Source organism: Bos indicus, chromosome 8, assembly GCF_029378745.1.
Source record: "Bos indicus isolate NIAB-ARS_2022 breed Sahiwal x Tharparkar chromosome 8, NIAB-ARS_B.indTharparkar_mat_pri_1.0, whole genome shotgun sequence".
In the NCBI taxonomy this organism is placed as follows: domain Eukaryota; kingdom Metazoa; phylum Chordata; class Mammalia; order Artiodactyla; family Bovidae; genus Bos; species Bos indicus.
The window spans coordinates 39,837,848-39,850,521 of record NC_091767.1 but is presented as its reverse complement, the minus strand read 5'-3'; the positions used below and the strand labels follow the sequence as shown (position 1 = coordinate 39,850,521).

The 12,674-nt window shown below is 42.2% G+C and overlaps 1 protein-coding gene across 8 annotated transcripts in view; it reads right to left on the bottom strand.

The window, feature by feature from the left end:
- SPATA6L (spermatogenesis associated 6 like) overlaps nucleotides 1-12,674 on the bottom strand; it is a 102,159-nt gene that overhangs the window by 49,527 nt on the left and 39,958 nt on the right. For 7 of the 8 annotated variants that reach the window (XR_011567932.1, XR_011567933.1, XR_002181243.2 and 4 more), the window contains 3 exons: nucleotides 7,674-7,708; nucleotides 6,748-6,944; nucleotides 257-350 (listed from right to left, as the gene is read on the bottom strand). Coding sequence is in view for 5 of the 8 variants with exons in the window: in XM_019966005.2 (XP_019821564.2) it covers nucleotides 257-350; nucleotides 6,748-6,944; nucleotides 7,674-7,708 (326 nt within the window). In the remaining 3 variants the exon portion in view is untranslated. The remainder of the gene's footprint in view (nucleotides 1-256; nucleotides 351-6,747; nucleotides 6,945-7,673; nucleotides 7,709-12,674) is intronic. The other variant, XM_019966006.2, reaches the window with a different exon arrangement.

Sequence of the window (12,674 nt, the reverse complement as noted above, 5' to 3'; positions counted from 1 at the left end):
TATTAATAGCTGCTACTCATCGCTCAGACTGCAGCTCCACTGTCTCTTCCTCAGGAAAGCCTGCCCTGAGTGCCAACCAAGTCAAGCACTCCCTTTCATACGCTCTCAGGATACCATGTACCTCCTTGGTGAGCATCACAATTTTATACTTGTTTCTGCAGTTACCTGATTAATGTCTATCTCCCCTGCTAGACTGTGAGACCCAGTTCCCATACTATTTTGTCAGCAAAGATGTCATTTCATCAGAAGTCCTGACCTTGTTTAGGTGTTGCTGAGCTCTGTGGGATGTCAGAAGACTGCAGACCCTTTCATGGATCTTCTTCCATGTGGACTGGAACCCGGGGTGGGGCCTGCTCAACAGAGTAAACAGGGTGGAGTATCATGTAGCTGATAAAAGGATACTTATAACTTAGAAGTGAGAAAAAAGCAGCAATATACAAAAGTGTGCACAGTGTAGTTTCAATGTCTTTATTAAACCTACACCTAAGAAAAGCACCAGGAATAAAAACAGCCAAGATGTTAAAAATGGTCTGTGTCTGGGTGTGTATTCCTTTTCTTCTCTGTACTTTACTATTTTAGATATTTCTCCAAAGAACAAACCCTGCTTTTATATTTTTAAAATGTAATCCAAAAATTTTTAATACAAAATTTAATCCCTACTGTTTCCACCATAAGGATCTTATTTTATGTTATTTCCTTTAGGCCCTCCAGACATAAATTTAACCACAGGTCTTAACAGTGTCTTCTGGTTACTCAAACATGAAGCATTTTCTCCCTTTCACAGGCACTTTCCAGGACTTTTCCCTTGGATAGAATGTAAGGGAACTCACAACCCCCACCCCACTTGTGTGAGTCCTTACCACCCATCAGAGCTCAGTTCAGTTATTGATTTCTCAGGAAAAGTCCCTTCCTGTAGAGGAGGTCAGCTTCCCCGTTTCATGCACTTAAGAGCCAATTCATCCCTCATTCATAGCACTTTCCCCAGTAGATATTTTGTCATTATTTGGTTAATGTCTGTCTTTCCTCCTAGGATGAAATTGGGAGTGAGACTCCTAGGCTAATAGCTCATCTCAGGGCTCTGTGGGTCCCGTATGAACACCATATGGGAATTTACTACAGATTACTTGAATGATGAATTCATTCATTCATTTTTGGGAGGCGAATGAGTGCCAATTCTTAAACTGAGGCAGAATTTGCAATGTGATTATGAAAAGCACACTGAAAAGATATTGTGTTTAAGTGCCAAAAATTTTGCAATTTGGATAAAATCATTCTCTTTAATTAATATATAATGAACACTGGAAATGACAGAGACATGTGGGAATCAATCCAGTTGTTACACCACCACACTAATGATTCCCTCTGCAGTTGCCCCTCCGCTCTGTCTGGGATCCATACCCAGGCCACCCATCCTGGCTCCATGTAATGAGCACAAACCCTCTGGTTTCCAGGCAGACAAGACTAAGAGAATGACTGATGTACACAAATCCATTACCAACCCAGGAAAGTGACTCACAGCAAATGAAAGCACCACCTATAGCACTGACCATACTTAAAGGCAAGGCACATCATTCCTATAGTCCTCTAAGAGTTTTTAAGATGAAGGAATAGAAATATTTTGAAGCTATAAATGAAGCTAGCATTTAAAAATAAGCACCAGCTGGACACTGTAAATGCTTTTTCATTGGTCTTGAGTAACCAGTACCAGAATGATCCCTATACTTGTTACTATATGCATTCAGCATTAAATTTGAAGATCTCTGAGAATGATGAGTCAATAGGCAAGGGTAGTGCTATGCCTTGATTATAGCCTTCTCCTAGTGCAGTGGGAAGAATGAGGATGGGGGTTGAAGGGATGTGCCACTATCCAGTCACTGGAGCTAGGAAACAGGCTCAAGAGTGTTCCTCCCACGTTTAGGACTACCATTTCACCCACAGCTAGTTAAAAGGGTTTTCCATTTCCTCCCTTAAAACCCTGGACTGATTCTCACTCCAAAACTCACCTTCCAACTCATCCCTGCAAACTTGGCCCTTGCTGATTTCAGTATTGTCAGCAGAAACTCAAAAGGTACTTCTCGTGTGCTTCTATGGTCTGAGCAGGAGGAGACTGGCCCCAGTGGCTCACACGAAAAGAATAGTGAAGGAGGCAGAGGCTAAGCACTGGGAGCGAAACCAAGACCCATACGGTTGACTCCCAGGAATCCCTGAGCATGTCTTACAAAACAGAAGATAAGGAAATTGCTTGTTAAAAATCCCTGTTTCCAACCTGCCTTTATTGATTAAGCTTGCTTTAGTTTTTTGTTGTTGTTGTTCTTTTTCCCTTCCTTAATTGCATACCCTCTAAGCTTCACATAGCCTACGAAATATATCACAAGACTCCTTAACATCCCTACAGATAAAGCCTCTGACATTATGGGTCACTATAGTAATCACTGCAGATGGTGACTGCCGCCATGAAATTAAAAGACGCTTACTCCTTGGGAAAAAAGTTATGACCAACCTAGATAGCATATTCAAAAGCAGAGACATTACTCTGCCAACAAAGGTCAATCTAGTCAAGGCTATGGTTTTTCCAGTGATCATGTACGGATGCAAGAGTTGGACTGTGAAGAAAGCTGAGTGCTGAAGAATTGATGCTTTTGAACTGTGGTGTTGGAGAAGACTCTTGAGAGTCCCTTGCACTGCAAGGAGATCCAACCAGTCCATTCTAAAGGAGATCAGCCCTGGGATTTCTTTGGAAGGAATGATGCTAAAGCTGAAACTCCAGTACTTTGGCCACCTCATGCGAAGAGTTGACTCATTGGAAAAGACTCTGATGTTGGGAGGGATTGGGGGCAGGAGGAGAAGGGGACAACAGAGGATGAGATGGCTGGATGACGTCACCGACTCGATGGACGTGAGTCTGAGTGAACTCCGGGAGTTGGTGATGGACAGGGAGGCCTGGCATGCTGCGATTCATGGGGTTGCAAAGAGTCGGACATGACTGAGCGACTGAACTGAACTGATAGTAATGGTGGGCTTAAGTTATTCTCCAAGAACATGGAGTTGGATCCTGTTTGACTCAAGCTGGCTAAGACTGGTTGGGATCACTGATCCTAAAACTGTGTCCGCACAGACATCTGATGAATAATTCTTTTACATCAGAGGGCCAAAAACTCCACCCTCACATCATGCCAGGCACCTCCACTTTTGAACACACACCCTATGAAGAAGCATGTAACCTAGATATGCCTGGGTAAAGCACTGATTACTTCACCTTTTCTCAACCTCCAATGGCATTTCCTTGACCTCCAACCACCTTTCCTCATGCCTAAGACCTCATTGCTTCTTTATCCTATAAATATCTCCGCCCCATGCCTTCAGGGAAGTGGATCTGAGACTTGTTCTCCCATCTCCTTACTTGACTGCCTTGTGAATAAATACTTTTCTGCTACAAACCTCAGCACCCCCGCGTTGGGCTTGCTGTACACAGAGCAAACGAATCTGGAAAAAAACCCAGTGTTCAGGGCTACCTCTGTGATCACATTAAGGTCAATGGGGAATGGATTCTTCACCAAGAATACAAAGGGATATCCTTTACTCAGAACAGCTGTCTTAAAAATATTATTTTCAGTGCCACTTCCCTGGAGGTTAAGGTGACAAACTATCCTGGTTGGCCCAGAACCGAGAGGTTTCCCAGAATGCAGGACTTTCAGGGCTAAAGCCAGGATGGTCTTAGGCAAACCAGATGACCTTTGTGTGACTATGCTATGTTTTCCCTGATCAAGGCCTTATTTACAAATTCACAGTCTGATTAGATCCAAATTTATCAGTTTAGAGTGACTTTGGACACACAGAATTTGCTGACTCATCAGAGATAAGTGATTGATAAGAGATAAGTGATTGTCATCATCCTACAGTTCAACTGTGCTAATTCCTGTTACTGACTTGCAAAAGCTGCCACTTGCCATTTCCTCCTCCAGGGCAACTTCCCAACCCAGGGATCGAACTCGTGTCTCTTACGTCTCCTGCATTTGCAGGTGGGTTCTTCACCACTAGCACTACCTGGGAAGCCCCACTGCCTTCCAACGGAGCCCCAGTTCCTTAGCTCGGTTTCCACAGCCCCCCTCTGACTATCAGCCTTGGCACCCACTCATCCCCCAGGCTGCTCTAACTTCTAGAAGCTGATAGCACTCCTTGCCTTCTCACCTTCCATTCCTCTCCTCCATTAACTATCATAATCCAATCCCCTCCCCTCCAGGCCCTCATGAAAATGCCACCTCCTCCATGAAATATTCCAGAATACCATCCTTCTCCTTTATACTCTGATAGCATTTTGTCTGTACTTTTCTCAAAATTCTGCCCTGTAGAAAATTCTCTGTGTACATTAAAAAAAAAAAAAAAAAAAAAATTCTCTGCTAGGTTGGAAGTTCTCAGAGATGAGAAGAAATGTCTTAAATGTTAACATTTCCATCTGAGGCCTAACAGGTCGACTATCTGTTTTCCTTCTGAGGCATTATATTTTTCCCGTGTCAGCAAATATTTATTAAATGTCTACTAAGTACCATGAATTAGTAACTGATTCTTCATGTGTCTTTTTTTTTTTTTTTTTTTGCCACATCACACAACATGCAGGATCTTAAATTTCTCAACCAGGGACTGTGATTGAACCCATGCCCCCAGCAGTGGAAACTCAAAGTCTTAAGCCCTGGACCACCAGGAATGTCTCCAACTGTATTATTTAGATGGAAATTATTCTCAAAACTTAATGCAGAGTAAAGCAGACTGGCCTATCCTTCATTCAAACCAACTATCTTGAAAATATTATCTTTGCTGCTACTTCCTTGGAGCTATGACCAACTGTCCTGGTTTGCCTGGGACCAAGAAGTTTCCCAGAATGCGTGACTGTCATGGTTAAAATCAGGACAGTCTGGGGCAAAACTAGATAGTTAATCACATTAGTAGGGAATGCAGATTGGAAAATAAAGGTTCCTGTTCTCAATCTCTGGTCTGCCCTCCAGACACATGCAATCAAGGTTTGGTGTGTGTGTGATGATGATATAAATAAGCCAATAAACCATGTCTAGAAAAATAGAAAGAAACTATACCCACATATTGGAGAAAGCAATGGCACCCCACTCCAGTACTCTTGCCTGGAAAATCCCATGGACGGAGGAGCCTGGTAGGCTGCAGTCCATGGGGTAGCTAAGAGTCAGACACGACTGAGCAACTTCACTTTCACTTTTTACTTTCATGCATTGGAGAAGGAAATGGCAACCCACTCCAGTATTCTTGCCTGGAGAATCCCAGGGACAGGGGAGCCTGGTGGGCTGCCGTCTATAGGGTTGCAGAGTCGGACACGACTGAAGTGACTTAGCGGCAGCATACCCACGTATTAGTCATGCTTGTCTTTGGGTGGTAGGACTGATAGGTTATTTTTTTTCACTTCTTTTCATTTTTCTATAATTTCCAAACTTTCTATAGTGAGTTCTTTTATACTAGTGAAATCAAAAGCTGGGGTTCTAACATTCAGTTCAGTTCAGTCGCTCAGTCGTGTTCGACTCTTTGCAATCCCATGAACCGCAGCATGCCAGGCCTCCCTGTCCATCACCAACTCCCAGAGTTTACCCAAACTCATGTCCATTGAGTCAGTGATGCCATCCAACCATCTCATCCTATGTCGTCCCCTTCACCTCCTGCCTTCAATCTTTCCCAACATCAGGGTCTTTTCAAATGAGTCAGCTCTTTGCATCAGGTGGCCAAAGTATTGGAGTTTCAGCTTCAACATCACTCCTTCCAATGAACACCCAGGACTGATCTCCTTTAGGATGGACTTGTTGGATCTCCTTGCAGTCCAAGGGACTCTCAAGAGTCTTCTCCAACACCACAGCTCAAAAGCGTCAATTCTTCTGTGCTCAGCTTTCCTTATAGTCCAACTCTCACATCCATACATGACCACTGGAAAAACCATAGCCTTGACTAGACAGACCTTTGTTGGCAAAGTAATGTCTCTGCTTTTTAATATGCTGTCTAGGTTGGTCATTGGAGAAGGCAATGGCAACCCACTCCAGTACTCTTGCCTGGAAAATCCCATGCATGGAGGAGCCTGGTAGGCTGCAGTCCAAGGGGTCGCTAAGAGTTGGACACGACTGAGCGACTTCACTCTCACTTTTCACTTTCCTGCATTGGAGAAGGAAATGGCAACCCACTCCAGTGTTCTTGCATGGAGAATCCCAGGGACGGGGGAGCCTTGTGGGCTGCCATCTATGGGGTCGCACAGAGTCGAACACGACTGAAGTGACTTAACAGCATGTTGGTCATAACTTTCCTTCCAAGCTGTAAGCGTCTTTTAATTTCATGGCTGCAATCACCATCCACAGTGATTTGGGGGCCCCAAAAAATAAAGTCAGCCACTGTTTCCACTGCTTCCCCATCCATTTGCCATAAAGTGATAGGACTGGATGCCTTGATCTTAGTTTTCTGAATGCTGAGCTTTAAGCCAACTTTTAATGACAGATAATAATGAAGAAATAAATAGTATCTATGCCAACTGAGCTGCCTATCCCATTTTCAACAAACATTCTGAGATATGCTTTCCAGAGGTAAGAGAAAAATCTCAATTCTTACTTCTGGGATTATTTTTCAAGGAATAATAATCTTTCATGTCAAGCTGCTCCTAAGGAAGCAAACTGATAAAATGACCTGACTTTTATTCCTGTCAGACCACAGGTCACTCTTCTAGCAAAGAGATGGGTGCTGGCTGCTGACCTTTCTCGGAGAAGGGGCTGATCCAGAAGAGGGCTGGGAGATCTGGAGTTCTGGGAGGTGTCAAATGAAGTTTCCTGGTGAAAATCAGCATCCCCTTGGTTACTGTAACTGGGCGAGGGCTTTCCAAACTTACTTGAATCTAAAGATGATGGTGATTCATTCCTTAAAACAATCCGTTCATCTGGCTCTTTGATAACCTGAGTGACAATGTGCATTCACCTTTAGTTATAGCTTTTGCTTTTGTTTGCTTAATTTAGAGCTGGGGGTTGGGTGGGACAAGGAAGAGAACCGGGGGCAAGAAGACAGAATACCTGCCTCCAGGATCTCCTGCAAATACAAGAGGAGTGGGAGCAGAGAAGACTAGAGACAAAATGCTCAGGAGTCAAGGGCAAGGAAAGATAACCAAATTCGTTTGGTATATATTAACGAGCCAAAATAAACTCCTGCTCTGAATTTTGATTTGTGAGGACTAGGGATTATTGCGTTGGGAAAGAAAAAAATTTTAGACAAAATATTTAAAGGCTATGTCAAAGGAAACTGAGAGTACTTCATTTTCTTTGTGTATGTCCATTGTCATGCTGTAACAGGGAAGCTTGCACCTTCACCTGAACAAGCCAATCAGACTTTAAGAACAAGTGATTGACCACCTCTCTATATTCAATTCGAGAAAAAGTAATGAAAATTACTACTGATAAAGTAGGTATTGAACCTACATACACTTTCACTAGTGACTCATCCTACAAATGAAAGGAGTTTATACGAGGGGAAAAAACCAACTAAAGCAAAGAAACTCAAGTTAAACTATAGCAATTCCACAAGCAACATGAGCTAGAAATGTATTTTCAACTGCTCATGGGAGAAAGTACAATAATTGACATTATATAGCTGGTAATAAATCATTTTACAAATGCTACTTCTAAAATTACCTTCACGTTAGCTCCAAGGCTGTCAAGAGAAGACACTAGAAGAAAGAGGAACAGGTGTTTCAATGACTCATTATTACCAGTTACTCCTAAAGCTGCTATTACATTTATTGCACAGCAGTACAAAAACATTACACAATGAATGAATTATTAGAGAACTTAAATGATCCCTTGTAAATCATACCATCACTTTTAATTCTCCCTGAAGTCACAGAAATTCTATGAGTTTTTTTCTGTCCTCTTGAGGTAAACAATAATGTTATATTAATGGCAGCACATATGGATATAGGAAGGGTAAAAGTGAGTCTAACGTGAAGCAACAAGTTCAGTAGCCCTTGGGCAGCTCGGAAAACACATTTGCCCAGATGTCCACAGCCTAAAAGAAAACCATGTGGCTTAATATAAAATTCAAAGCCTCTGCCTCTTTGGCATTCCCTTTATATTAGGTTTACATAAAATCCTATTTACACAGAAACTCTGAGTATACTTGTCCGAGACAGACAAAAACGAATACATGAGAACTTGAAAAAAACAACACAGCGAAAGTGAAAATCATTATGATTACATTAAGTAGATCTAATACCAGAGAATGATAAGAATTACTAGAAGTAATAAATACACAGACAAAACCAAGACTAAATGAGATTGTTCCAGATTGAAAATAAAATGCTTTTGAAATGAGTATTTGCAAGGCTATGCTAAGACCACCATGGCTTCCCTCAGCTGGCTGGGACTGAGGCAGCGACAAGGGACTGCTGATTCCCCTATGCCACTGGCAATAAGAAGGAAGATATAAAAAGGGATTTTTTTTAAACATGTGAATTGTCATATTCTCTGGGCATGGATGTATGTGTGTGGCCATCTTGTCCCAAAAGCTCTCTTCTACCACACTCCCAGCTGAGCAGGGAATCAGTAGTGCTAAAAAGGCCCTTTTTAGCTATAGCCACAAACTTGCCCTTTTGCCTAGGAACCCCCTTGCTACTGATCCCAGGGGGCTTGCCCTTGTTCCCTTGCTTCTCAAAGTGTTGTCCATGGACCAGCAGCATCGGTATCACCTGGAAGCTTGTTAGATAAGAAGGATTCCAGGTCCCACCTCAGCCCTATGGAATCAGAATCTGCAGTTTAACGAGACACCCAGGTGATTCTAATGCATATTGAAGTTTGAGAAGCACTGCTTTATTCTACCTTAGGGCCGGATGAATGAGCTGACAGGTGACCTAAGGAAAGGTCTGGCTTGGAAGCTACAGGGATTCCAAGGATCTGAGCCCAGAGGTCTGAACGTCTTCTCTAAATGTAGGTGTGCCAAAAATTTGATGTGTGACCTGTACACACTCTGTAACCTCTCTGGAACCTTAGTTCTCCACCTGCCAGGATTAAGAAGAGACAAAGGCCGAGACCAATGTGATACATGACCCTGTTGTTATTTAGCTAGCATTAAGCCCAGCTGTCCTCCCCAGGAAAGGACATTTTCTGTTGCTTGATTTCACGGTAATGGGGAAGACAGTGCTGTATTTATGGGCTACATGGGTGATTTTCAATCTAAATATCAGAGAAGATGAAGCATTTTCTGCCTCAAATTCTGTCACCTGTCTTTGACTTGTTGCTATAGAACAGTCACCGTCATCCAAGAGAATACTGGCTTGAGTTATCACAAGAGACTTTTAAGAGACTTCCCCTTAAAAGTAGAAACCTTTCAGGCTAAGATAGGAAACTTGTTGTCAGGGATGGTATAAGTCCAGGTCAGGAGAATGGGCCATGACCTTCCCTTTCTAGCCTAAGAATTAATTCAGGAATGGTTGAAATTCACTGCCATGACATTCAGTACTGACACAGGTTCATGTATTTCACTCATAAAGTTCAGTTCAGTCACTTAGTCCGACACTTTGCAACCACAAGGACTACAGCATGCCAGGCTTCCCTGTCCATTACCAACACCAGGAGCTTGCTCAAACTCATGTCCAATGAGTCGGTGATGCCATCCAACCATCTTACCCTCTGTCGTCCTCTTCTCCTCCTGCCTTCAACCCTTCTCATCATCAGGGTCTTTTCCAATGAGTCAGTTCTTCACATCAGGTGGCAAAAGGATTGGAGCTTCAGCATCAGTCCTTCCAATGAATATCCAGGGCTGATTTCCTTTAGAATTGATTGGTTTGATCTCCCTGCTGTCCAAGGGACTCTCACAAGTCTTCTCCAACACCACAGTTCAAAAGCATCAATTCTTTGGTGCTCAGCTTTCCTTATGGTCCAACTCTCACATCCATACATGACTACTGGAAAAACCATAGCTTTAACTAGACAATCTTTGTCAGCAAAATATGTCTCTACTTTTTAATATGCTGTCTAGGTTTGTCATAGCTTTTCTTCCAAGGAACAAGTGTCTTTTAACTTCATGGCTGTAATTACCATCTGCAGTGATTTTGGAGCCCAGAAAAGAAAATATGTCACTGTTTCCATTGTTTCCCCATCTATTTGCCATCAAGTGATGGGATTGGATGCCCTGATCTTAGTTTTCTGAATGTTGAGCTTTAAGCCAACTTTTTCACTCTCCTCTTTCACTTTCATCAAGAGGCTCTTTAGTTCCTCTTAACTTTCTGCCATAAGGGTGGTGTCATCTGCATATCTGAGGTTATTGATATTTCTCCCAACAATCTTGATTCCAGCTTGTGCTTCTTCCAGCCCAGTATTTCACATGATGTACTCTGAATATAAATTAACAAGTAGGGTGACAATATACAGCTTTGACGTACTCCCTTCCCAATTTGGAACCAGTCCATTGTTTCATGTACGGTTCTAACAGTTGCTTCTTGACGGACATAACAGATTTCTCAGGAGGCAGGTCAGGTGGTCTGGTATTCTCATCTCTTGAAGAATTTTCCACAGTTTGTTATAATCCACACAAAGGCTTTGCAGTAGTCAATGAAGCAGAGGTAGATGTTTTTCTGGAATTCTCTTGCTTTTTCTATGATCCAACAGATGCTGGCAATTTAATCTCTGGTTCCTCTGCCTTTTATAAATCCTGCTTGAATATCTGGAAGTTCTCGATTCATGTACTGTTGAAGCCTGGCTTGGAGATTTTTGAGCATTACTTTGCTAGCGTGTGAGATGAGTGCAATTGTGTGGTAGTTTAAACATTCTTTGGCACTGCCTTTCTTGGGATTGGAATGAAAACCGACATTTTCCAGTCCTGTGGCCACTGCTGAGTTTTCCAAATTTGCTAGCTATTGAGTGCAGCACTTTCAAAGCATCATCTTTTAGGATTTGAAATAGCTCAGCTGGAATTCCATCACCTCCACTAGCTTTGTTCATAGTGATGCTACTGAAGGCCCACTTGACTTTGCACTCTAGGATGTCTGGCTCTAGGTGAATGATCGCATCATTGTGGTTATCTGAGTCATTAAGATCTTTTTGCTTAGTTCTTCTGTGTATTTGCCACCTCTTCTTAATATCTTCTGCTTCTGTTAAATCCATACCATTTCTGTTCTTTATTGTGTCCATCTTTGCATGAAATGCTCCCTTGGTATCTCTGATTTTCTTGAAGAGATCTTTAGTCTTTCCCATTCTATTGTTTTCCTCTATTTCTTTGCATTGATCACTGAGGAAGGCTTTCTTATCTCTCCTTGCTATTCTTTGGAACTCTGCATTCAGATGGGTATATCTTTCCTTTTCTCCTTTGCCTTTAGCTTCTCTTCTTTTCATAGATATCTGTAAGGACTCCTCATTTTGTCTTTTTGTAATTCTTCTTGGGGATGGTTTTGATCGCTGCTTCCTGTACAATGTTACAAACCTCCATCCATAGTGCTTCAGCACTCTATCAGATCTAATCTTTTGAATCTATTTGTCACTTCCACTGTATAATCCTAAGGGATTTGATTTAGGTCATACTGAGTGGTCTAGTGGTTTTCACTACTTTCTTCAATATAAGTCTGAATTTGGCAATAAGGAGTTCATGATCCGAGCCTTAGTCAGCTCCTGGTCTTGTTTTTGCTGACTGTATAGAGCTTCTCCATCTTCAGCTGCAAAGAATCAATCTGATTTCTGTATTGACCATTTGGTGATGACCATGTGTAGAGTCGTCTCTTGTGTTGTTGGAAGAGAGTGTTTGCTATGACCAGTGCATTCTCTTGTTGTAACTCTGTTAGCCTTTGCCTTGCTTCATTTTCTACTCCAAAACCAAACTTGCTTGCTACTTGCCTGTTACAGGTATCTCTTCCTGCTTTTGCATTCCAGTCCCCTATGATGAAAAGGATATCTGTTTTTGGTGTTAGTCTAGAAGGTCTTGTAGGTCTTCATAGAACCGTTCAACTCCAGCTTCTTTGGCATTAGTGGTTGGGGCATAGGCATGGATTACTGTGATACTGAATGGTTTGCCTTGGAAATGAACAGACCACCAAGGGGATGTCTTAACCCAGCAATTCTTGATATATGATCCAGGGCCTCCCCATGGGTCCCCAAGACCTCTTAGGAACTCTGCAAGGTCAAAACTATTCTCCTAATAGTAAAACATACTCTGTCTTTTTCATTCTCATTCTCTTATGACTATATAACAGAGTTCTCCAAAAGCTATATGATATGTCATGATGACACCACTCTGATGGCTAATGTGTGCTGTATATTCTTGTGTTTTTAAATTCCTCAAGCTTAATGTCTAATGCTAATTGTTGATAGATATCATTCACATACAGAAAAGCTCAGTGTGGCTCTCAATAATACTTAGCACAAAAGGGTCCTGAAATCTAAATGTCTGAGATCCCCTGCCTTAACCTCACTGTTTCAGAGAGAACTGGCTCTCCTCCTTGCTGACATGCAATCTTGTAAAGAAGTGCTGCCTCTCCTGATCTCCATCAATTTTCTGCTGCATCCTATTCTGAAAAATGGCGAGTCTTATTTGTTAGCTATCTGTGGTGCCTTTTCAAGGAGATCCCACCAAGACAAGATGTTCTCTGCTTTTCCAACAGCCACAGCCAGAACACACTCAATGGTGACACTCCTTGGGGGAAGTCTCCC